The sequence below is a fragment of the Euprymna scolopes genome, chromosome 21 (assembly GCF_053919585.1).
Source record: "Euprymna scolopes isolate OS-2025 chromosome 21, ASM5391958v1, whole genome shotgun sequence".
Classification (NCBI taxonomy): Eukaryota; Metazoa; Mollusca; class Cephalopoda; order Sepiida; family Sepiolidae; genus Euprymna; species Euprymna scolopes.
The window spans coordinates 57,015,218-57,042,717 of NC_136502.1; the positions used below are offsets into that span (position 1 = coordinate 57,015,218).

General features: G+C 32.2%; 1 protein-coding gene across 1 annotated transcript in view; it reads left to right on the forward strand.

Moving 5' to 3' along the window:
• The window catches only part of LOC145242382 (cytochrome P450 2J5-like), a 53,131-nt gene that overhangs the window by 25,517 nt on the left and 114 nt on the right, over nt 1–27,500 (forward strand). The window contains exons 2-4 of the mRNA XM_080105398.1: nt 13,405–13,926; nt 24,433–24,864; nt 26,327–27,500. The exon at nt 26,327–27,500 is cut by the window's right edge and continues 114 nt beyond it. Coding sequence (XP_079961524.1) covers nt 13,405–13,926; nt 24,433–24,864; nt 26,327–26,511 — 1,139 coding nt within the window. The 3' untranslated portion in view covers nt 26,512–27,500. The remainder of the gene's footprint in view (nt 1–13,404; nt 13,927–24,432; nt 24,865–26,326) is intronic.

Here is a 27,500-nt window from a genome sequence, read left to right on the forward strand (position 1 = left end):
TTTCAAGATAACCTACCTCTGACCACGTCTTTATTTATTCCCCCTCCCCCTTTTTTTCTTAGGTCCATTTCGTCCCATGTCCCCCTTGGCTTTCTACAGTAAATAGACCTCGCTACTTCAACTCTTCCACAATTACTGAAATAAGAACTTTCATCCATTTTTACGAATTTAATATTCCTGCGAAGTCATCAAAAGTAAACCAATCTTAAAGACTCACATTACCCTACCCCCTCCCCTTCTTATGATTCTTATACCATTTCTTTCGGTTTAGCACATGCGTTCAATCATGATCACTGGCCACAGCACACTTCCGTGCACATGTCTGATAAAGTCTTTTCTTCGTCGACAGTGGTAACGCTCTACTGGCTATTAATAGCCGAAGTACCTAAATATACCCCAACCACTCCTAATCTCACAATCACACTAGTACTTGCTCCATGCTTTACTCTAATTGGCAAGATAACAAGACTTCTTGACACCAATCAGAAAAAAGGGTATCCATAGGAAATCACTATTGTGTTCCGATATTTAGCCCAAACGTGTAAACAGGCATGGCAAACTCAAGGTTACGTGAGACCTGCTTTTGTTATGAGAACGGCACGTGACCAGTTGAGATTCCTATTTACTTGCTACCCTCCTCCCATGATGGCAGAGGAGTTAGACAGAAAGTGGATTTTAATGCGGAGAAAATTTAGGTACCCCAAAAGAGACACTCAATATCGGCACAAAAGTAAAAAATCGCCTCGGTCTAGAATAATTTCTCCGTCACTAACCAAGGACAAAAAAAAAAAAGATGAAGTGCAATATCAGAATAGATAGTACACTTCAGTTCTAGCCAAAAAGTCAAGGATTGTCGTCTATTTTTACTCGCTTTTCTGTGAGGACAGAGTCGGTCACGGTGTCGGTTTTTTAATCCAGCTCTATAAAAAAGGACCTCGTAATTGGAAGAAAAATAAAAACTCAACACATAATAGCTTGTTTGGATATGGCAAAATCACACACGTGTCACATTTGCTTTCTTCTCAGGTTGTTGGCACAAAAAAGATAGGAACGAATGAAGGTTGGCAACAGAAGTTAAGTAAATTATTTCTTTATCTGTTCACTTATATCATTTCGCTATTTTAGAGGAGGGGGCAAGGGTACTAACCGATGCCTTTCGACCGTCTCTGGGGGTTGGGTAGGCGTATTATTTAGTGCTACTTTGGCTTGATATCTACAAGAATATATATCTACACAGTACGTCTCTTCATTTTCTTTCTTTTCTTTTTTTTTTCGGTAAACGAATATTCGCGTAAAGTCATGACCTTTCAATTTCTTGTGTATGTGATCTACTGCTGGGATTAAAATCCTTTGCTGATGATTTACGAAATGGCGGAGATTTAGTTTAAATTAGCGTAACCAACGCGTCTTCAGCGACTTTTCACTGACTAATTAGCACAAGTAACGCACGGTCTCTCCTTTGAAGGTTAGGATTAGTATTGGGGTTAGGAGTTGGAGTTAGGGTTCCAGGCTTGGTAACCACACATTCTTTCGAAACCAATTAGGAGTGTTTTGCGTGTTCGTGTACCATACTGATTGCAATATGAGTTGCTGATTGCATAACAAAATGTAGAAATCATATTAAAATAAATTAATGGTACATACATAACAAGCTACGTGGGCACCTTTATATTCTTCTATGGTCGCCTAAAAAGAAAACTGTAATAATAATATAATGTTTTGATGTAAACGGCCTCAAATACATTATTCTTCATTCTTAAGTTGTATTTTTATTTCTTTGAAGTAATTGGCACCTTATCATTTTTATTTATTAGGTAACATTAAATTTTTCTATGATATTAGTAATCAAACCAAAAACTCCTGATCGGATAAAATATAAAATTTACTAAAAACAACCAAAGTATTTTCTTTATTAAAATTCTCTTTATTGATCAAAAGACGCAAAATCTTATCCGGATTGGAAGTACCAGTTACGATTCCATTCCTAGACGAAATAGAGCATCGTTTGCAAACTATTTTTCAATTTTCATTACCCACTCGGGAATGCTGATCATGCATGCTGTGATAATGATAGGCATCACTCTAAACTGTCGACCCCAAGTGGAAGGGCCATTGCTCAAAACGACAAGGTACTGCAATAAGGCTGACTGGTGTGCCATTACCGACTAAATCAGAGATGCCCCATGGGGAAATAACTTTTCTCTTCCTGTGGAACAGTGTGCAAATGAGACTGAATTGTTCAAAGCAGCAATTGAAGCACATGCTCCCTCATGAAAGTTCTGTGGCAAACTTCATTCTCCCCAATGGTTTATTCTACTTGTGCAGCTGCCATTGCTCAGAAGCAACGTGCATACCGCAGATTTATCCAGCATAAGTCTACTAGAAACCGACATAAGTTCAGTATAAACAGGCAAAAGTTTATAGAAGCTAGAAGTAATTGTAAGAAAGAAATAGCGACAGCTAAGAGAGAATATACCGAAACCGCCAGAAAACGCATTGAAGCACAGAAATTAGAAACTCGTGATTTCTGGGAAATCTACAACAGTGTAGTAAATAATGGGCAATCAACAATTCCTCCACTATCAAACAATCATGAGAAAGCTAACATGCTTGCCCATTAGTTTGCCTCAAACTCTACTTTGGACCCAGCAAACCACTCTTTCCCTGATTTTCCTTTGCAGACAGAAACCACACTAGATGATCACCCCTTCTCAAGTACATGATATCATAAAAACCTAGACACTTCAAAAGCATGTGGATCTGATCTCATCCCGGCTGTACTATTAAAAAAAAATGCTCCGCTGAAGTTGCTCCAGTTCTTGTCAAACTTTTCAACAAATGCCTTAACGAATCTTGCTTCCCTAACTATTGGAAAACTGCTTCTGTGGTACCAATTTACAAGAATTCTGGCGAAAGAACGGACCCATTAAATTATCGCCCCCATTAGGACCCTCCCTCTTTTCGCCCAAATATTTGAGTCCATAATTAATCAAACTCCAGTCCACCCTCTTACAGTTGCTAAACTTCTGTCCGACTATGGATTTAGGCAAGCCCGTTCTACTGCAGATATCCTAACTGTAATCTCTGAACATATACCATGCACTGGATAAGGTAGATAAGGCTAGGACAGTAGCTCTGTATATATATATATAAGGCTTTTGACAGAGTATGGCACGATGGTCTTCTCGGGAAAATCAGATCATATGATATTACTGAATGAATACTTAACATGATTAAATCCTTCTTAAATAAAAGAAGAATCCAGGTTGTCCTTGATGATTGTACGTCTAAACAATATTATATAAATACAGGTGTACCTCAGGGGGGGGCTTATGTTGGGCCTTTATTATTCCTGATATTCATAAATGACCTCCCTGATAAAATTGTCTCTGAGATGGGTATATTTGCTGATGACACAACGCTCTATGGTAGAGGAAGACTTTCAGTCAGTAGTGAGATGGGAATAAAAATGGATGGTAACGTTCAACGCTGACAACAATAAGCTCGTTTCCTTTAATAATTACAAGAAACCTTCTCAACCACCAATAGCTATGGCTAAAGATACATTACCTGAAAGTACTTTGTTCAAATTCCTCGGCTTAACTTTTACAAGGAACATGAGTTGGAACATATACATCAAGAGCATTGTCAAAGCTTCTGGGGAAAAGGTGGGCTCTCTCTACCGTGCTAGAAAGTTACTTACGCCTGAAAGTATCCTATAACTCTACAAGGCCACCATTCGCCCATGTATGGAGTATTGTTGTCACATTTGGGCTGGTGCATTTGATACTAGTCTCTCACACCTGGACAGAGTTCAAACGAGAGTCGCCAACCTGATAGGTCCTGAACTGTCATCCCAGCTTCAACCTCTGTCCCATCGACGAAGTGTTGCATCCCTCTGCCTATTTTACAAGCAGCAAAGTTCCACCCCTACACAGTAGAGATTCTTAGATGTAAGAAAGCCTTCTACTCTAATAGTTTATTCCTTAGAACTACCAGATTTTGGAATTTCCTTCCGGCTTCCTGTTTCCCCAACTGAACTGACATGCAGAAGTTCAAGTATAATGTAAACAAACATCTTGCTGCTCCCTACATAGTATGCCTGCAACTTATGTCCCTGATAGCAGCCCCCTTCCCCTACATCAAAGTTGCACTGTGCCTTGTTTGCGGGAAAATGTAATTAAAAAAAAAACATATGCGCATAAGAAACAACTTAGTCATCCGAACATAAAACATAGTGCCGTTTATGCATGCAATAATCCTAAACCTGTTGATATGTCGTAAAATCCAACAGCTAATCTACTAAAATTACATTGAAAAAAATTTAATACGTATATATTTGATAAGTATAAAAATGAATCGCTCAACCCCAAAATGTATTCTAATGAAATAAGCATTCCTTTTTTTATATATAACCACAGAATAAGGATGCTTAAATGTACCAACTTTCTATAATCTTCAAAAATAAACAAATTAAGGTATAATATTTTTTTCATTTTTTATAAACTATTATAAAAACCATTCTTCTATATAAGGTTAAAAATAATAAAATGAAGTATTGCATTTCGTGTCTTCCATACAATTCTGCATGTCGATAGCCCGTTTGTTTACCGAAGATCGTTTTTTTTTACTAAACTTTTTTATTTGTTTTATGTTATTTTATTTATTTATTATTTTTTTTTTTGATAACTATGCAATTTTTAGTTAAATAAAACAGGTACATATTTTTTAATTCAATGTTTTAAAATTACTAATTACCTTTTAAATAGTTCCAGAAACTAGTATCTTTCAATTATCTTATAATAAATTAATCAATTTATCTTATGATTATTTGATTAAAATTTCAAATTTACCTGAAATATTTTTAGCCGCCATGATAACATTTTTCATTATAACTCCTTTATTTAATCTATTTTCGTTTTAGAAATTAACTTTAGGTATTTATTTTTTAAACACAATCAAAAATCAAACAGAAACTAATAAAAGATATTATGATAAATCGTTCTTTTATCATCATAGTCAACATAAGCCTTACGCACGCGTTTATTATATATTAGTCATGCACATACACACTGCCGACATCTATACCGTTAAGAGATCGACATGAAAAAGAAAACAGCAATCTATGTTATTCTGTTTTTACTTGTGGAAAACCGCGGGAAATATTTTCCCGCCAAAAGATTATCGCTCTCTGTCACCGTCATGTCGTAACGCCCGTCTAGTGCTGTGCAAGCGCCGTATAAAGTTAAACTTAAAATGACCAGAGATACACACACACACACACACACACACACACACACACACACACACACACACACACACATATATATATATATATATATATATATATATATATATATATATATATATATTAGACGAACCCATGAACCGTTGGGTCACAATAAATTTAATTATTTATGTAGTCGAAAATATGTAAACTATGACATACTTTTTCAGACATTCTTCTTGCATAATTAAGAATAGCTTTACTTCTACATTGTACTCACTTGGAGTTCTTACACAGGTCATCATCAGAAATTACTCACTGACAATAACCTGCTGTATTCCCTGGAATCTGAGTGATAACAAGTTTCCCATGATTTGCAGTAGTCTCCACCTCTTTCAAAAACATTTACAAACGAATTTGCTTTATTTCAAAGCCACTTGCCATGGCAATGATTATTGGCCTTCACTGGAATTAGGGTGGCAACAAGCCTCCCTAAGGTTACAGTCTTCTTCACATTCATCCAGGGGAGGTCTGGTTAGTGATTTCTATTCTCTGTCTTTTAGCCCTCTATAACCCTTCACGACTACTTGGTGTGGCGCCAGTCGATGCCAACACTACAATTTTTCTTTTTTTTGGGGGGGGGGTAATTTACAATGTTGCGGTTTCAGTTTCCTTAGTTCCATCTGAAGTTCCGTTATACTTTTTGTTTTAGTTTTTATTCTTATTTACATCACTAGGAGTAGTCACACAGGCCATCATCAAAGATTTTTCTTTGACAACAACTTGTGGTGTTCCCTGGAGTCTGAAAGACAACAAGTCTTCCACGATTTCCAGTACTCCCTACTTCTTTCGATAACCTTTGCAAAAGAATTTCGTTTACCATTGGCAGTGATTATTGGTCTTCACTAAAATTTGGGTGGCAAAAATCCTCCCCAAAGTCCCAGTCCTGTTTGCATTCATCCAGCAGAGGTCTGACTAGTACTTTCTCTCCTCTGCCTTTCTATCCTCCTTGACACTCCTCACTTATTTGGTGTGGTGCCAGTTTCTGGGGACATACACACACGCCAGTAAAGGAGGGCAGAACGTAGGGCGCATGGGAGTACCTTACAATTTTACCGTTTCAGTTTTTATGATTCCGTGTGATATCGCTTTGTGTTTTACATCTGTAGCAGTTTCTGTATGTCGAGTTTGTATCTGTAGTTCTTGTGTGATGTTAGTCTTCACATTTAAGTGTTTTCCTAAATGTTTCTGCAGTTTTCATTATTCAGACAAACATGTATCTCCATTATTAACAAATATATGAACTGAATTGAACAACGAAAGTAAGTACATTAGTCTTAAATACAATGATCTGCAATAGCAGAGTTTCAGTTCCAGACAGATTCTTTAATATAGTTCAGATGAATTTTACATTTCTTTAATAAAATTCAGATGAATTTTACATTTCTTTAACATAGTTCAGATGAATTTTACATTTCTTTAATATGGTTCAGATGAATTTTACATTTCTTTAATATAGTTCAGATGAATTTTACATTTCTTTAATATGGTTCAGATGAATTTTACATTTCTTTAATAAAGTTCAGATGAATTTTACATTTTTTTAATAAAGTTCAGATGAATTTTACATTTCTTTAATATAGTTCAGATGAATTTTATATTTCTTTAATATGGTTCAGATGAATTTTACATTTCTTTAATAAAGTTCAGATGAATTTTACATTTCTTTAATATGGTTCAGATGAATTTTACATTTCTTTAATAAGGTTCAGATGAATTTTACATTTCTTTAATAAAGTTCAGATGAATTTTACATTTCTTTAATAAAGTTCAGATGAATTTTACATTTCTTTAATAAAGTTCAGATGAATTTTACATTTCTTTAATATAGTTCAGATGAATTTTATATTTCTTTAATATGGTTCAGATGAATTTTACATTTCTTTAATAAAGTTCAGATGAATTTTACATTTCTTTAATATGGTTCAGATGAATTTTACATTTCTTTAATAAGGTTCAGATGAATTTTACATTTCTTTAATAAAGTTCAGATGAATTTTACATTTCTTTAATATAGTTCAGATGAATTTTACATTTCTTTAATTAAGTTCAGATGAATTTTACATTTCTTTAATAAAGTTCAGATGAATTTTACATTTCTTTAATATAGTTCAGATGAATTTTACATTTCTTTAATAAAATTCAGATGAATTTTACATTTCTTTAACAGAGTTCAGATGAATTTTACATTTCTTTAATATGGTTCAGATGATTTTTACATTTCTTTAATAAAGTTCAGATGAATTTTACATTTCTTTAATAAAGTTCAGATGAATTTTACATTTCTTTAATAAAGTTCAGATGAATTTTACATTTCTTTAATATGGTTCAGATGAATTTTACATTTCTTTAATATGGTTCAGATAAATCTTACATTTCTTTAATATAGTTCAGATGAATTTTACATTTCTTTAATATAGTTCAGATGAATTTTACATTTCTTTAATATAGTTCAGATGAATTTTACATTTCTTTAATCAAAATTCAGATGAATTTTACATTTCTTTAACAGAGTTCAGATGAATTTTACATTTCTTTAATATGGTTCAGATGAATTTTACATTTCTTTAATAAAGTTCAGATGAATTTTACATTTCTTTAATAAAGTTCAGATGAATTTTACATTTCTTTAATAAAGTTCAGATGAATTTTACATTTCTTTAATATGGTTCAGATGAATTTTACATTTCTTTAATATGGTTCAGATAAATCTTACATTTCTTTAATATAGTTCAGATGAATTTTACATTTATTTAATATAGTTTAGATGAATTTTACATTTCTTTAATATAGTTCAGATGAATTTTACATTTCTTTAATAAAGTTCAGATGAATTTTACATTTCTTTAATATAGTTCAGATAAATTTTACATTTCTTTAATAAAGTTTAGATGAATTTTACATTTCTTTAATATGGTTCAGATAAATCTTACATTTCTTTAATATAGTTCAGATGAATTTTACATTTCTTTAATATAGTTTAGATGAATTTTACATTTCTTTAATATAGTTCAGATGAATTTTATATTTCTTTAACATAGTTCAGATGAATTTTACATTTATTTAATATAGTTTAGATGAATTTTACATTTCTTTAATATAGTTCAGATGAATTTTACATTTCTTTAATAAAGTTCAGATGAATTTTACATTTCTTTAATATAGTTCAGATAAATTTTACATTTCTTTAATAAAGTTCAGATGAATTTTACATTTCTTTAATAAAGTTCAGATGAATTTTACATTTCTTTAATATAGTTCAGATGAATTTTACATTTCTTTAATAAAGTTCAGATGAATTTTACATTTCTTTAACATAGTTCAGATGAATTTTACATTTCTTTAATAAAGTTCAGATGAATTTTACATTTCTTTAATATAGTTCAGATGAATTTTACATTTCTTTAATAAAGTTCAGATGAATTTTACATTTCTTTAATATAGTTCAGATAAATTTTACATTTCTTTAATAAAGTTCAGATGAATTTTACATTTCTTTAATAAAGTTCAGATGAATTTTACATTTCTTTAATATAGTTCAGATGAATTTTACATTTCTTTAATAAAGTTCAGATGAATTTTACATTTCTTTAACAGAGTTCAGATGAATTTTACATTTCTTTAATAAAGTTCAGATGAATTTTACATTTCTTTAATATGGTTCAGATTAATTTTAAATTTCTTTAATATGGTTCAGATGAATTTTACATTTCTTTAATATAGTTCAGATAAATTTTACATTTCTTTAATAAAGTTCAGATGAATTTTACATTTCTTTAATATAGTTCACATAAATTTTACATTTCTTTAATAAAGTTCAGATTAATTTTACATTTCTTTAACATAGTTCAGATGAATTTTACATTTCTTTAATATGGTTCAGATGAATTTTACATTTCTTTAATCTGGTTCAGATGAATTTTACATTTCTTTAATAAAGTTCAGATGAATTTTACATTTCTTTAACATAGTTCAGATGAATTTTACATTTCTTTAATATGGTTCAGATGAATTTTACATTTCTTTAATAAAGTTCAGATGAATTTTACATTTCTTTAATATAGTTCAGATGAATTTTACATTTCTTTAATATGGTTCAGATAAATTTTACATTTCTTTAATATGGTTCAGATGAATTCGTATAAGAATCAATTTCCAAGTAAACCTCAATATTCTAGACGTTTGAGTTTTTTTCATTTTGAAGATGGTGTGTTCATATGATAGCTTGGATTTTGTTCACGTCTGCTTTGAATTGTCTTCAGAAACACGCGTAAGGCTTTTTTTCTCAGTAGCTTACATAAATCATAGTGTGCTATACTTCTGATCTGTATGTATGCATATATATATATATATATATATATATATATATATATATATATATACTAGTCAAACATGAGAGTTGAAAAAAGACGAGACAAACTTGTTTATAGATAAAAAAGAAAATATTTATTTATTTATTATTGTAAGCCGCCTAAATAAACGGGGGTGGGGGACACTTTGATCGCGACAAAGTAATGGAATTGCACCGGTGGTAGCGCTACATTCTCCCTTCCTTACTGGAACAGTTCAGATGTAAATAGCGGCACTAGTCTGTATTTAAATTGCAATTACACGTCTCAATAACTGATATCAGTTACCGAAAAGTTCACTGGGTTTTTTTGTGTTTTGTTTTTTTTACAAGCATTACTTAGCATTTTGATTTTAAAGTAATAATCCATTTTATCAAATATATTTGTCTTGCATGAGTTCAATTCTAGAAACTGTCTCAAGTTTGAATCTTTAGAAGAAATTAAAATTCAGGAAATAGTATTCATTGATGTCCAATGACTATGGATCAAATTCAATGCAAATCTGAAATATTTGAATTTTAAAATGTAACTTTAATAATTCTTTTAAAACATTTAAGTAATTTAAATTGGTATTTATTATTATTATTATTGTTGTTGTTGTTGTTGTTGTTGTTGTTGTTGTTGTTGTTGTTGTTAAAACAAGTTTACAATCCACTGTGAAGAAAAATAGGGAGATGAAGTAGAAAAAGAAGATAAAGGGAAAGAAGAAAGCAAGGGATAATGCGTCAGTTTTTCTTTTTTATTTTATTTTTTTTTTCTCTTGTCCTATGTGTTAAAAGCATTACATCTTTCTAATTGCCGAGATAGCGCAATCAATTAGATCGCTATACTTACAGAAAAAAAGTTGTGAGTTCAAACCTCACCTGAGGTAGAATTATTTTTTACTCTGATGTTGTCCCAAAAAGAATTTGAAACTTCAAAATATAATATTAAGCAAATTGAATGAGTCTTATCTTTTTTGTTGTAATCTACAAAGTTTATGGGAAATAGAATCCCAGGCAACACCGAGTAACCCTGCTAGTATACACACACCACACACATATACACACACACACACATATATATATATATATATATATATATATATATATATATATATATATATATATATATATATATATATATATATATATATATATAAAGTTTTTCCAATTCAAACCTAAACCCGATACCGATTATAAAATATTGTAGCAAAAAGAATTGGGGATAATGTATAGACTATTGTGATATTTATCTAAATAAAGGAAAAGAAGAAATAAAAAACGAAATAATGAGTCCAGAAAGAAATTTAAAAAATTTAGATTTTAAAAGGGAAAGAAAGGAAAAGATATCGAAAGAAAAAAGAAAAGGTTGTCAAAAAGAAGGAAGAAAGAAAGAAAAAGCGGCCGAAAGGAAGGAAGAAGGAAAAAGAAAGAAAGAAAAAACATTGAACGGAGAAAGAAAAAGGCTGAAAAGATAAAAAGAAAGAAAAAGAGATCGAAAGAAAGGAAGATAGAAAGAAAACGATCGAAAAGAAAGCAAAAAGAAAGAAAGGAAGATGGCGGAATAAAGATAAAAGAAAGAAAGAATAAAGTTTGTAAGAAAGAGAGAAACTAAGAAAAACAAAGATTATGTCGAATGGGAATGTCCGAATATCCGAATACATGCACCCAGTGGTCTTCCCCATTTGACTATTGTTATTTGGGGAGAAGGGGTGCATTTTTACCGAACCTCAACGAGTACTTTGACCTCAGAGGTCGACCTCAGATTCCTAAAATTTCAAGTTGCCTTTTTGTAAACAATCAAGTGGTTGCTAACTCGCAATTGCCGCGAAGCATCTGCAAACAAAACTTTTTAGGCATGGGATTAGGACAACTGGCTTTGTTCTAACAACACCATCTCTCTCTCTCTCTCTCTCTCTCTCTCTCTCTCTCTCTCTCTCTCTCTCTCTCTCTCTCACACACACACACACACACACACACACACATATATATATATATATATATATATATATATATATAAAGAGAGAGAATGCAAATTTAAAACTGTAAAATATATTTTACATGAATTTATAGTTCAACAAAATAATCATATACAATATATTGAAATTTTCTTAATTCGCGGAGTTTCAAAGAAATGCGTTCTTCTCATCAGAGGGAAGATATTAGCAAACGAATATTATAGCGAATTCGCTGGTACTGGCATTAATTGAAACAGTATTATATGAAAACCAGTCACAAAGGCAATATATATATATATATATATATATATAATCAAAAGTCCCCAATAACAATTATAATAGTATATATTTTTATTTACACAAGCAATTGGCTACATATATGCATACATGTTTCAGTTGGGAAATCTAATGATGTTGGATTTCGAAAGAAATTGCAACTGAAACATGTATGCGCATATGTTGCCAATAATGTTTGTATAAATAAATAAAAAAGTATGCTGTTATATTTCAACGTAAAAAAATGCGTTTGATTGCTTACACCTTAGCCTTTTTTTGTGTCTTTTTTTTTTTCGTGTCTTTTTTTTCGTGTCTTTTTTTTTCGTGTCTTTTTCCTTTTCCAATTCCATAGTCTTTTCTTATTCATTCTTAAAGCTATCTCAGATATGAAAATATTCATTTTATCTTGGTTTCCGGGTATCTGAAGAAGTGATGTAATGCACCGAAACGTCATATGGAATCATAATGTTTACGATGTTTTGTTTTTTTTACCTACATGAGGATGCAACTAGACGTTTTGTGTTAGTTTTAAAAAAGACGCAAATAAAAAGAGATCGAAAAGATGAAAAAAGAAATGAAAACAATTCATGAGATATTTTGGCTTGATATATATACAAGGAATACATTACTGAGTTTCCAGTGATTTTTCGTTGAATAATTGGCTGAAGTGCCCTACGCACAGTCATTTCTTTGAACGTGTGGGTCAGGGTTCCAGGCTCTCTAATTAGGCATTCTTTCGAAACGAATTAGAAGCGTTTCCTTACTCTTTTCCGTATAATATCGGAGAATGTCTAATTTCTTCGACCTCTATCGAGGTTCCTCTTCTCCGGCTTCGTTCATTTGATTTCTCGGACAATGATGATTCGGCATAGAATTGAAAACATTTGTGACACCTGTAGAACTTACATTTTTTACACAAAAATAATAAAAATCCAAAAATAAAATAGTTATAATTAAGCAGAAGCTCTATTTTACTTTTAACAATGTTTTTTTAATGAATAAATGCTCCATAAATACACACTATATTTATATATATATATGTATATATATATATGTATATATATATATATATATATATATATATATATATATAAAATGGATGACAAAAATCTATATCCCAAAGTTCATGATGTTGACCATCTTACAAGCTATTACTTTAATTCAGTTGACATTTACAATTCTTGACAGTATCTGCTTCGTAGCACAAAATCAATATTATATATATATTATATATATATACATTATATATATATATATATATATATATATATATATATATATATATATATATATATATATATATATAATGTGTCCTTTTTAAACTAGCTATGCAAATTAAACATTCAAATAGGTGGATTTGTTTATTTTTGGTTTCTACAATACAGTATTTAAAATATTATGTTGCAATATTGATTGAATAGTAAGATCTTTAACTAGGAATGCTAAAGAAAATAAAGCATTCATTTTGATAACAGATGAATACAGCAAAATTTATGTAGTTTACAAAGAGAATTTAATGTTAAAATGCTTTTTTTTTTGTTTTGCTTTCGAAGGTATCGTCTGTACGAATGGGCTCACGTGGCGGGAACAGCGTAAACTCACGTTACGCGTCCTCAAAGACCTTGGCCTGGGTCACCAGAACATGGAAGATCGGATTCACGAAGAAGTGAGGGCGTTCGTCGACGCCCTGGACTCGACTGCGTCACAACCGCTGGACATCCACGACCTGGTCCAGACGGCAGTGGCCAACGTGATCTGTTCGCTGATGTTCGGCAGGCGCTTCGACTACAACAACCCGCAATTTAAAAAATACGTGCGTGGCATTGACGAGAACTTCAAAAACATTGGGCTGAGCGCCATCGTCAACTTTTTTCCCTTGCTTGAGCATCTGCCCGGTGACCCGTTCAACTTTAAGAAGATCTTCAAAAACATCGAGAATATGGAGGAGTTTTTGTCGACGGCCGTCCGAGATCACATGCGGGCGTATAAAGAGACAAACATCAACGACTTTATCGACGCCTACATCAAAGAGATGAAACTCAGAGAAAAAACAGATCCGGATACATCGCTAAACGGTAAGTAAGCAAACTGCATTCCTTAAAAACTTTTTTCGAACATGCGATATAAAATGGTGTATAAACAATAATATTTTTATAGATTTTCAAAAGAATATGACATGCTGAACCGAGTTAAAATCAGCTTAGTATTACGCATGAAATCTGAAGAAAATACTTTTTTTTAATTATATATATACATATATATATATATATATATATATATATATATATATATATATATATGTATTTATTATATGTATATGTATTTATTGCAATAGTGCTCAATTCAATAAGTGAGTAGAGCGAGATATTAAATTATGAAAATATTTGTCGCTTAAGCTATATAGAATCTTTTACGTTTCATCTTTTACGTTTCATCGTGGGGAATCGTCATTTCATGTTATCTGGTATTTTTATATATATAAGTAGTGTTTAGTTTAGCTACCTAACCAATCAAATTCATTTTTCTTCTCGTCCATGGGTAAATGTTCTCATTAAAGTTTCGGTTGATGTCTACTAACATTCTATTATTCTGTTTTCTATAGAGTTACGCGACCTTTTCTTTTGAATGTGTCAGAATTATAGTTGAGCTTATTTTAATGCTTCTACAGATTTCTGGGTGTTTTTAATGTCAAATTTCTCATTTAGACATAATCTAATCGAGTCATCTAAATTTATACATGCACTGGCCTGTCGTACTATTTTCCACTCGATTATTGGTGAGCGTCCGCTTTCTTTGAGCTCCCAATAATGAGTCACTAGGGTTTTTATATTCGGTGTTTTGGTTAATAAATGTGCTGTTATGGTCGGAATATCTGGCTCTAAAATCTAGGGAGGTCATCCACGGACAGCTGTTTCTTCGCCTATGACTCATCAATGTAATAAGATTTGGCAAATGTATCCACGCCGAAATTCGAAATTCAGGTCGAATTGGCATAAAGTCAATACAAATTAGAAAAGAATTGAGGAAAGAGTAGAGAAATTGAAAGGAAAAAAGAAAAAAGCAAGTGAAGCATGCTGGTCCCTCGTGAGTGAACAGTGAACGAGGTATAAAAACATAACTAAGTTCAGCATTTGCCCCCCACCCCACACGGTTTAGCCCCAAAAGTCCTCAGGGGACGTCAAATCCTGGTGAAAATAAACAAACGGTGCAGTTTTAAGGCCTTAACATATGTAAATTTGAGTTCTGCACCATGTAAAAAAAATGGCTAAGTCCCACATTTGTCTCCCCGCCCCATTTAGCCCCAAAACTCTCCAAGGACTTAACATATTTAAATTTGAGTTCAGCACCATGCAAAACTGCTAAATAGACATACACAGAAAATGTTGGACAAATATGATAAAATAGTCCCAAAATGTGTTCCTTTTTTATTAGTCCTAAAAGAGCCCCTGGGGCACACCCAAGAGTTATCGTGAAGTATAGACAAACAAAATTATATAGAAATCAGTTAGTCACAACTTTTCAGAAAGCTTTATGAAAATGCAAGGCATCATTTTTTTTTTTTTTTTAATAAGCACAAAAGTGCCAATTTTAGTCATTTTAACCCAAAAGACACCCCTAGGGGGCGGGCAACGAGTTTTCCCGGAAAATCCGTTCTGTTACTTTTTACTCATGTTTAATGTTTGTGCAAAATTTCAAAAAATTCCAAGGCACAGTTATTGACAAAAGTGCGGACAGACAAACGGACGAACGGACAAGGTTGAATTTACAGGTCCACCCTCTTTTTTTGTCGGGGGACCAAAAAAGAAGGAGGAATATAATAAAAATTACTTATGAAACCTAAGTCAGAAAAATGAGAAAACAAAGAATAGAGAAAAAACGGAAAAAATAAGCAAAGATAAAGGAAGATAAAAATAATTTATATTTAAAGAAGGAATTTAAGAAGAAGAAATAACGAAGAAATGTGAGAAAAATGTAAAAAGAAAAAAGAGAAAAGTCAAACAATACAAAAAACATAAAGCGTAAAAAAAGCAAAAAAAAAAAACAAAGAATGGACTAGATTACGTCGGAAACGTCAAAAAGAAAAGAAGTTACCGCCATTTTCGAGGCGAACCGAATCACTTCCGAGTGTCCCGTTAAATTACTACACCAGGTAAGAAATGAGTGAAGGACAGATAATAGTTTACTCCGGCTCCTGACCTAAACAACCTTTGTAACAACAACAATAAAAACAACAAAAACGGTTCCAATCCGCTTCCACGAGATAACAAAAAACGATTCTTTTTTCTCTCTACGAATGGCAAATTGACTCGGCGTCGCTGTAAATTAGCATTCCGATATTATGTTGCTTATTCGCGGAATGTCCAGAACGTAACACGGAAATGCAGACACGTTAATTAAAGGATCAATTTTAATTCCGCAACTGAAAGTCTATTCTTAGAGAAGGATTTTATCGGGGCATTTAGTTTAGATTAGATTTGACACCAGTTGGCCTTCAAGCGGTCATACTTGCCAAAGCTTGCCTCGATTAGTGGCGTTCAGAGGTGCAGGGCGGCGACCCCCACGCTCATCCATTGAATAATATTCAAACTTTGAGTTTTTGGAGCATACAATCAAGAAGTTTACACTAGGTATAATCGGACCTTTCTACGCCGCTCATCTCGGTATTCAGTCTGAGAGACCAGAAGCTGATTTACAAGCACCAGGCTCTATTCTGTCTGGGTAGAAGTAGGAGTAGAAGACCTTTTCAGGCATTACCCTTTCGTTGTGAGGATGGGTTGATGTAACACCGATCGCCTGAGGCGTTTCTACGGTGAATGCCGGCAAATATGTTCATGACTATTTTAACTGAGCTACGAATCTTGGCAAACTGAAAAATGTTTAATAATACACAGACACAATATATATATATATATACGCCGAATATTCAGTGCTCAATACGTAGGTAGAGCTAGTTAGTAATTTATAAAATATATATGGCGATTAAGCAATCGCCATATATATTTTATAAATTACTAACTAGCTCTACCTACGTATTGAGCACTTTTGAAGTAAATACTTAAAGTTTACGCGTAAATCTATACTTTCGTATATTAATTTTATGTGAGTAAATGAAGTAGTTATATATATATATATATATATATATATATATATATATATATAATCAATGAAGTAAAAATTAAGTCTATAAGCCAAAAGCTTCTGTAAACTTGACGTGAATATAAATAAATATTAATATTTATATAGTAATCCCAACCAAATAAAAAAAGCTCAATACAACCAAGATAGGAAATAGAGCTTGTTATAGAAGAACACAAATGTAAAACTGTAAATTATTATTTACATGTTACATTTATGTTCTTATGTGTGTGTGTGTGTGTGTGTGTGTGTGTGTTATCGTTTATCCAGGCCCAAATCCCACTCGAGGATAAGGGTTAATGAGTTTGTTAGTTGACGATGAAAATAAAGAGAGAATTTTGATTATTTAGGCGGACAGGTCGACAAGAATTTAACATTGGAATTTTGAACAGCCATGTTTGGAAGTGGCTTCGTGGTATGTACACCACAATTGTTTTTTTTCTTTGTTTTTAAAGAAACATTGCTCATAGAAGTTTTGTTTAGTTTAGGCGCACACAGGAAGAAAAGGAAAGTATTTAGAGAGCTTTTCGCTAAATGAGTTCTTACTGTGAATGTTTTATGGCAAGGAACCAGAGATTGAAGTTCAGTTCATGAAAATAACGATAGATTAAAGAAAGACATGTATGTGTGAAAGAGATTGTAGGGAAGAGCTGCGAACCCCCACCCCCCACACACACATACATACATACATTAGATTTCGAAGCCGATTTTGTATTTAATCAAGGAAGGAAAGAGTCCTCTGAGCCACAGTTCCCGGATGTGGCATCAGTATTGCATATTAGCATTTATTTGACGCTTACATAGGTAGAGGATTGCATCAAGAGTCAGATCTTTCTTGAAGAGGAAAATATATATTGACTGTAACTTTTGAAATGTTGAAATGGCGTAGCCATATTTCTTTATTTCTAACTAGCTGTACCGACCTGGTACTGCCCGGGATGCAGTGAAGTCATTTTAATCTTTAATGTTTATTTGTTGGCATAATTTTAAACGTATACAGAAAAAGATATAAAATGTTTGCATTCACGAGACACAACTTTTACGCTCTTTAATTAACAATTGTCTATGCTGGTGTTAGTTTTTCGGTTATAATTGAAACATGTAGGACTACATCTGTTTTTAATAAACTGTAGCGAAAGGCGTTATTATAATGGCAATAACACAGTACATTAATAAATAAATGGAAATTGGTTAATTAGAATAAATACCAGGTTAAATACTATTTAGGTTGAACTTTTAAAATATCACAAGGTAACTTTAACCACAAAAAACTTTTATTTGCGTCCACTGTGTACCTAAAACCTAGCGGAATTTCCATGAGCAGTTTCTTTCTAAAGACTTCCTGAGTAGGTTTAACTGTAGTTAATAAAACGAAAGAGGGTCTCAAAGCGCAAATGTACAACAAACAAATGTTACCAAAGGCAAGATAAGTTACTCTTCTACCTACCAGGATAAGTTTATGCATATTTTAACTTATTTTAAAACTTTTTAGTTTAATACACAGCTAGCGTAACTGTTAGAAAAAAAAACATGACTTACATTAGATGATCATGTGGAATTTCGATAATCGCTCAAAAATCCAAAATTACACAAAATTACCGGTAACACTAATATACAGTTCGGTTAAAAGTTATATTTTCATACGATTGATGACAGTTATTAGCTGAGATTCTGGTTAAAGAAAAAAGGGGCAAAAGAGAAGCTGACGAAAAAGGGCGACTCTCCTGTCGTCGGCGGCCATCTTGTTTGTAAACATTCAACAGCCTGTAAAAAGAATTAAACTTTGGAGATATCATAAAAATAACATTTTCAAATACTTTACAAATACAAACAAATGATTCAGGCAGGTCAAAAAGTAACTTTTATTGGCTATGGTAACATTTATTTGTTTGTTTTCGTTCTGTTGACTACAGTTAAACATACTCAAGATATCTATTATTACGGTATCAGGTTAAATAGGTTACATGTTATTTAGGTTCAACTTTTAAAATCTCACAAGATAACTTGAACGACAAATTAACTTTTACTTGCTTTCCACTGTGTACCTAAAATTAAGCTAAACTTACACAAATAAAGTTTCTTTCCATCACTATCGTTATCGTCATAATTTTTTTTCTTTTACTTATAGTCACCCCAAACAAAGCACATTGAAACTAGCACGTGAACTACTGTGAATTAGTGGTCAGATTAATAGGGCTCATGTAAAGTGGGGAATTGTGCAGCCAGGCGTTTGTTTACATGGCATTTAAATTCCTACATGCTGGTGCAGTCGAGGAAACAAGGAGCGAGGAGGAAATTCCAAAGGCAATCAGTTCGAGGAAAAAAACTACCAGAGTAAAAGGCTTTCCTGCGTCTGTGACCCTCTACAGTGAAAGGGTGGGATTTTGTTGACTGTCGGGTTGGTCGAGAGTATTTACGTTAAGAGGGCACGCTTCCTTCGGTTCAACATCCGTTTTACACGCTCGCGTCTGTGGAACACATTACCTCGGTACTGCTTCCTTGCAGACTACAACATGGTCGTCTTCACGTTCAATTTCGTCCATCTTTTTTATCCTTTTTCATCATCCAATTGGTCATCTCATGACTCTTATCCTCGAGTATGTTTTTGGCTTTGATAAGTGGTGATTCATTCGTATAGAAGAACGAAATAGCGATTCGAAATGTGAGAGGTCCTTAAGCGTCATCTTCGTGGAAACACGTGCTGCGCTAATGATTATACCGACTTTTCTTCTAACCACTCCCACGAAAACGGGTTTCCCCGGCCAACACACGCACGTGTACACATCAAGGAACTCGAATGTAAAAATAAAACAGTTTTCATCGTTCATTTTTTTTTTTTTTTTATCTTATGAAGCTGCACTTAAAGTCCCTTTTGTGTACAACAACTATAAAATAGGGGACGTTTGGATGGATTTGGGTTAAGTGTTAAGGAATGCTGTGGGTCAAGCTGTAATTGCAGTGTCCGGACACTTGTTAACAAAAAGCACAATTGCCTTTCGTCAGTTCATTAGCCGTTATTTCCTTATTTCCCTTCTTTTTCATTTCCTCGTTTTCCTTTTTTTTATTTCTTTGTTTATTTCATTTATTTTTAATTTTTTTCTTTCTTTCACTTTTACTTAATATCTTCTTTTTGGTTTTTCTTATTTCCATTCTTTATTTTATTCTTTATTTCATTTAGTACATATTATTTATTTTTATATTTTTGTAGACTTTTATTTGCTTTTCTACTTTTATCCTTTATTTTTTCTTTCATTCTTAATAAATTTGTCTTTCAGTCATACATTCTCTTTTTCCTTCATTTCCTCCTTTCTTTCTTCCTTACTCTATGTTATTTTTTCATTTTATTTCCTATTTGCTTAATCTATTTTTCTTTTCTTCTTTTTTTCATTTCCTTTTCTTTTTATTTGCCCCCTTTTTTTTCTTTTTGACTGTCCTTCTCTTTCTTTCTTGCTTACTTTTCTTTCTTTCATTCTTTCTTTCTTGATCTATTCGTTCTTTGTTCTTCCCCTCCTTTCTCAGTCTGTACTTTCATTCGTTCCTTTCTTCTTGATTCTTTGTTTATTCTCCTTTCTTTTCTTTCCTTTTTCTTCTTTCTTTATTTTCTCCCTTACTTGACCAATACCTTTGTTCTTTCTCTTTATGAATCCCCTTTTTATGTTTTTACCTTTGTTGAATTTCTTTCTTCATTTTTACATGCACTAATCTAGCGTTGCAATGATGGATTGTTTCCGTCGGTTGTGGGTCTCTTACATAACTGTGGTTTTTATTATTTTTCCCCGTTTAATTTTGAACATGAATTTTTCACAACAAAGCCGACGCAATCAGTTTTCTGCACTCATGAATTTCATCATAACTTTATGGAATTTTCATGAAAGACTAATGCTGAGAAAATCAAATCAATAACGTACAAACGAACTAATGCACAAACGGATAAACGAAGTAACAGACAAACGGACAGATGAACTAACAAACGAACTAACGGACAAACAAACTAAAAGAAAAACAGACAAACTAACGGGCGAACGAGTAAGCGAACCAGCGGACAAACTAGTGAACCAACGAACTAATTGAAAGGGACAATTATAAAATGTTATGCCTTTTTTAGTTTGGGGGAATCTGAAGCCCCCACTCCCAAAAATGTGTTTCGTGATTATTGGCACAAATAATAACTTTTAATATTGAAAGTATAAGTCAGTTTTTTTTTTCTTTATTTTTTTGTCATCGATCGTTTTCTTCGTACAAAATCAATATTTGATTCTGATTTGTCAGTTTTTCTTATGCATTGTTGCACCATGTTGTTAAGAATGTAATTCGATTCAATTCGTTTAAAGAAATACGTTTTCCGAGTAGGAATTATTTTCTTTTCTTCGTATCTACTGCGAGAAAAAGGAAGAGATTGACGCTTTACTTTCTTTGCATTTTTTATTTCTTTTTGTTTTAGTGTTGTTTTTTATTATTTTTTTTTTCCATTTATTAAAACGTTACCTCCTTTCAGTTTTTTTTCTTACGCCTTTCTTTGGTTCGTTCCTCAGTTTTTATTTATTTATTTATTCATTTATTTCTTTTATAGTCATATATTGTCTTTTTTCTTCGTTTCTTTCTTCGTTTATTTTATTTGTTTCTTTTTTATCCATTTTTCTCTTCTTTTTTATCCTTTTAATTCTTTAACTAAGAAAAGTGATATTTACAATTGGTACAATGTTTTTAATCTTCTTTCTTCACTTTTCTATTAAGTTCTTTATTTCTTCATTAATAAAACCATTTTTTTTTTGTTCTACTTCATTTTTTTCTACATTTTCTTTTTCTTTTCTTTCTTTAGTCTAGAAATATTTATATTCACCTATTTTGTTCAGTTATTCTTAGTTTTTTCTTTCTTAGCTAACGTTTTCTCTCTTTCTTTTTTTCTCTCCTTATTTATTTATTCTTCTATATATCTGGCTTATCTTTTTGTAAATATTTGTCCCCTTTTCACCATTCTGCGATTATTCTCCTATTTACTTCTTTTTGCATTTTTATATTAATTTAATTATTTCTTATTTTTTAGTCTTAAAAAAACATTGTATTTATACTTATCTATTCTTCCAGTTTTTCTTTCATTGTTTTATTTTCTTTGTTAATTTCTTCCTTTTTTTTCTTTATTAATTTCTTTTTTTCTTTGTTAATGTCTTTTTCTGTGTTAATTTATTCCCTTTTCTTTATTAATTTCTTTTTTCTTTGTTAATATTTTTCTTTGTTCTTTTCTTTCTTTCTTGATTTATACTTCTATATGTATTTTTTCATTTTTTCTAAAACTTCTTATTCTTCTATTCTTCTTTTCGACACTTCCGCTCCGCCATTACTCTGCTAGTCCACCAACTTCCGCTCCGCAAATCTGTTCCACTGACTGACTAACATACATTTGAATGTGGGGCGGAGAAGAGAATCAGCAGAGATGGTCGGGGATTTACAAGAGGATGGGTATTTTGAGAGCAATGAGGGTATGAGGGGGTAAAAAATAAAAATAAAAACGGGGCTCTCCGGGAATTTAACCGCGGTTTGGGTTGGGTTAGCATAGTTAAAGGTATGCAGTATTCGGGCTGATGGTTAGTGGCGAGAGTGGGGTGGGAGAGCAACGTTTTTCTTTTCTTTTTTATGTAAGGAGATTGTGGGACTGTCGCTGTTGAAGGAACTGTAAGGGGGGAGGGGGTCTTTGTGACCCACAAGTGCGGTGCATTTGGTGTAAGAATGTGACCCCTTCAAGACAACACGCTGCTGTTACTCAAAGGGGGAGACACCCGTCGGAGGATACGTGACAGTCCTTGATGGATCATGGGGAAGATTCCAGAGGGATTTTTCCGTGGGTTTTATCTCCTATTTTTAAGGCAGCTATGTTCTATTTCTCTTTTCATCCTTTCCTTTACTGTCTTTTTGTTTTTATTTTGTTTTTGTTTTATTTTTTTGTTTTATTTTCTTATTTAATTTTTTTCTTTTTTTTTATAATTTTGTTTTTCGTCGTTTTTTTTATTTTTGAATTATTTTTCTTTCTTTTCTTTCTTTTCCTTCTTTTTCTTGTATTTATTATTTTTATTTTATTCAAGCATTTTCTTACTTTCTTTCACATTTTTTTTTATTTTTGCAGTTTTTTTCTTATTATCTCCTCTTTTTTGTTGTTTTTTATTTGTTTGTTTGTTTCTATCTTCTTTCGTTGTATCTTTTTATTTATCAAACTTTTCTATCGTTCTTTTTGTTTCTGTTTTTTGTCCGAACTTTTTCGTTCTTATGTTTTTTCTCCCATCGTTTTTCTTTTCTCCTAAGTGTGTGTATGTGTGTGTGTTTTTCTTTTCTCCTAAGTGTGTGTATGTGTGTGTGTGTTTTTCTCCTTGATTTTCTCGTTATATTTGCTGTCTTTTTCTTTACTTTTTCGTGTTGTTGTTGTTGTTGTTGTGCGTTATTTGTTTGTTTTTTGTTTTTCAAATATTTGTTTTGATTTGTTCTACTCTTTTCCCTCTTTTCTTGTCTGTCTTATCTATTCAGTATATTTTTTATACTGTTTTTATCTTTCACGTTTTTCATTCCTTTTTCCCTTTTTATTTCTTTTCATTTTTTGCTTCTATTTTTGCGTTTTCGATTATTTTTTTTTTGTTCTATTCTCCGGTATTTTTCTTTCTCTTCTTATTTAGTAAAATATTTTAAACGTCACCACGCGTAAGAAAAAAACATTTCAAACATGCCGCCATTTTATATGCTAGGTTTCCCCTTTTCTTCTTTCTTTTCCTCGTTTTTCTTTATTTTTCTTTTTTCCTACATTTTCCATCTTTTCTAATTTAATCTGCATATTTTAATTCAATCTGCAAACCTTCTTTTCGGTGGTTAAGAAGTCACGTAGGGATTTTTAACTTGGATAGATTTTTAATTTTTATGGTATATTAATAGAATTTTAATATGATATGACTAAGACAATATATATACATACATAAATAATATATGCAAACATATACTTAACTTAATATATATATATATATTATATATATATATATATTTATCTATATATATATTTATATATATATATATTTATATATATATATTTATATATATATATTTATATATATATTTATATATATATTTATATATATATATATATATTTATATATATTTATATATATATATATTTATATATATATATATATATATTTATATATATTTATATATATATATATTTATATATATATATTTATATATATTTATATATATATATTTATATATATATATATTTATATATATTTATATTTATATATATTTATATATATATATTTATATATATATATTTATATATATATATATATATATATATATATATATATTTATATATATATATATATATGAACAGAGAGAGAGAGAGGTGCATGATTCTATATTTCAAATATTACCGTCAATCTTATCTACATTTTTGTTCTTTTTTTATCTAGAGGAACAGCTAAGCAAAGTAATCGGCGATTTGCTGATTGCCGGCACAGAAACGACAACCTCCACCATTCTTTGGGCGCTCGTCTACATGCTGCATTATCCGGATATCCAAAAGATGATCCAGAAAGAGATCGATGACAATGTTGAGCCAGATCGTCTCCCTACGCTTGCTGACCGGTCACACTTGCCGCTTCTGGACGCTTCCATCATGGAAATCCAAAGGATAGGAAACGTTGTCCAGTTGTTGCTGGGTCGTCAGACGCCCAAGGACATCTCGTTCGGAGGCTACACAATCCCCAAAGAGGCAATAATCATACCGAATCTTGGCTCGGTGATGACGGACACGAAACTCTGGGGAGATCCTGAAAATTTCCGTCCTGAGCGGTTTATGGAGAATTCCCAGAAGCCCGGAGCTTTTATTCCATTTTTTATTGGTGAGTTTTTTCGTGGTTTTTCTATATTTCTTGTGAGAGGTACGAGATGCCTCTGTTAAGTTTTCAAACTTTTTCATATGAGCACTTTTACACACATAAAACTCTAGTCCCCTTCGAAGTAATCTCCTCCGACTGCAATGCACTTGTTGTACCGCTCCAACAACTTCTAGAAGGCCCCGTAGAAGTCATCTTGTGTGAGTATGTCAATTATCCTCGTGACAAGCTTCTTCTATCTCTTCAATTGTCACAAAACGACAATCTCTAAGATTTTCTTTGAACTTAGGGAATAACCAAAAGTCACGGGGAGCAATGTCTGGACTATAGGGAGGGTGAGGAACTGTCTTGATGCCCATCTTGGTCAAATAGTCTGTGACAAACATGGATTTGTGGATTGGTGCATTGGCACAAATCTTCCGCATCTTCAGTTCCTTTGTGCATACAGTTCCTACACTGACATCAAACGGTGCATTTAATGTCTTTATAGATACACGATGGTCTTTATCCATGAAATTCTTTATTTGGCCAATCAACTCTGATGTTCTGACTTTCTTACTCCTCCCACACCTCTCATCATCCCTCACAGACTCCCTATTTTTCCTGAATCTCTTATGTCACTCAAAACCTCATGTAAGATGGTCCAAAAGCAGTCTGAAGAATTCTATACGTTACTGCAGCATTTTTTTCCAAGTTCAAAACAGAATTTTATTGCATATCGTCGTTCTAAAGTGTCCTCATGTCCAGATCTCATTTTTGATCATGTGACAATGCGGCTTTAGTAGGGTGTATTCCAATTTCTTCTGTAGCTGTTCATTTGAACCTGAAATCATAAAAATTGGTCACTCATCTCATAAGACGTATAGCAATAAGATGATGAATGTTCAAAAAAAAAATTTAAGAATCTTTTCAAGACAGTTTTAAATGCCTGTACAAGAAAAGACTAGAAACTTATTAAAGATATCTCAAATATCGATATATCAGACGGATTGCTATTTGAGTCTTACTTTTGAAATCCAACATGATAACTATATATGTTTGATAAAAGTCTTTCTTTGTTGGCTGTTTTTGTATTCATTTTGAATAGCTTCCATGATTTTATAACCGGATATGCTTAAATAACCAGATACAGAGACTGGAGCAGAATTAGTGTCAAAGGTTACGCAGTAGTGATCGATCCTGTTACGTATCACATCCTGGTATTTTCTTCATTTCTTATGTTTGGATAACCAAAGCTCATGCTTACCTACTGCGTTAAGCAGTATTTTTCTCAACTCGCCGAGTTCTGCCAAAGCATCAAACAATCGGTTCAGCATAATCTGGCACAAAGTGATTTACAAAAAATATGACTAGATTTGCATTCTATTCCCCAATTACATAATCTATGTCAGTTCATTTTTATGGTCCATCTTTATTTTACTAAACAAACGTATCACAATCTAATTTATTGTTTTTTGATCTTTTGTAGGTAAACGGAGTTGTATAGGAGAACCGCTGGCTAAGGCAGAACTGTTTCTCTTACTTTCCGGCATGTTACAACGGTTTGAGTTCACCTGCCCACCCGGACACGAGTTACCTCCCTTGAAGGGCGTCTTTGGTATCACGAACATGCCACATCCGTTCAGCATACAGATCAACCCGCGAAAACGATAAAAGAAAAACAGAAAGTTTGAACTATATTTTTTAAAAAAATAGTAAAGAATGAGAAAAAGAAGAACAGAAAAAAAAAACATGACGAGAACCGACAGAGTTAAGTTTCTCCTGCGGAAACATGGGGTTTAATTGGCAATGGCAACGAAGACTTTGCTTTTAAAGTGATTAAATAACAATGAATATAATAATGAATATAATAACGATTATAATAAGAATCTCTAAATCGAAATAGCAAACGAATATATTACATATGAAAAGCACGACCATCCAAGCGGTAGCAGATGCACTCGATCTTAATAAGAGGATATTAGGAGTATCTAACAACAATAACAACAACAACAAAATACATGTGGGCCTTTTATAAAAACATTCAGAATATGGTGCTGATCAGATCTACAAATACGTTAAGATGGACATTTTTAATAACAAATTATAAACTGTCATTAAAAAATATTTTCAGCCCAAGGTTTCTGGTTCGAGCCTGGCCAGCAGCATGTGTAATAACATTTTTTTTTTTTTAATCGTGAAAAATTAAGCTAATAATAGCCAGAGCAGATTCTTTGTGGCTATAAAACTCGGCACGATAGGGAAAGGCGGATGATTAGCACTAAGAAAATCTGATAAAGGCAATTGCAAACGATTCGTATGAAAGTCACTCGGATTGCAACACTCTTTTCACAGTGTTTATTATACGCACTCAGAAAGAACAATCAAAACTAATCGCCAAGATTTTAGCCATCAAAGACCTGGCCATGTCTTCTCATGGATGCGTCTGCTCGTGCAGACTGTGACAAAGCTTTGCGATTTTGCAGAATAACATTCATATTTAAACATCATAAAATAGAAATTTTCAAAACGTGACACATGAAAACATTGTGAATTCCAGTCATACTTGAGACATTTGGCTTTAATTGGGAAAGGTACAAATAAGCTATAACATAATGATAATAATAATTCTATATCATTAAAAATAAATAACTGATGGCTGG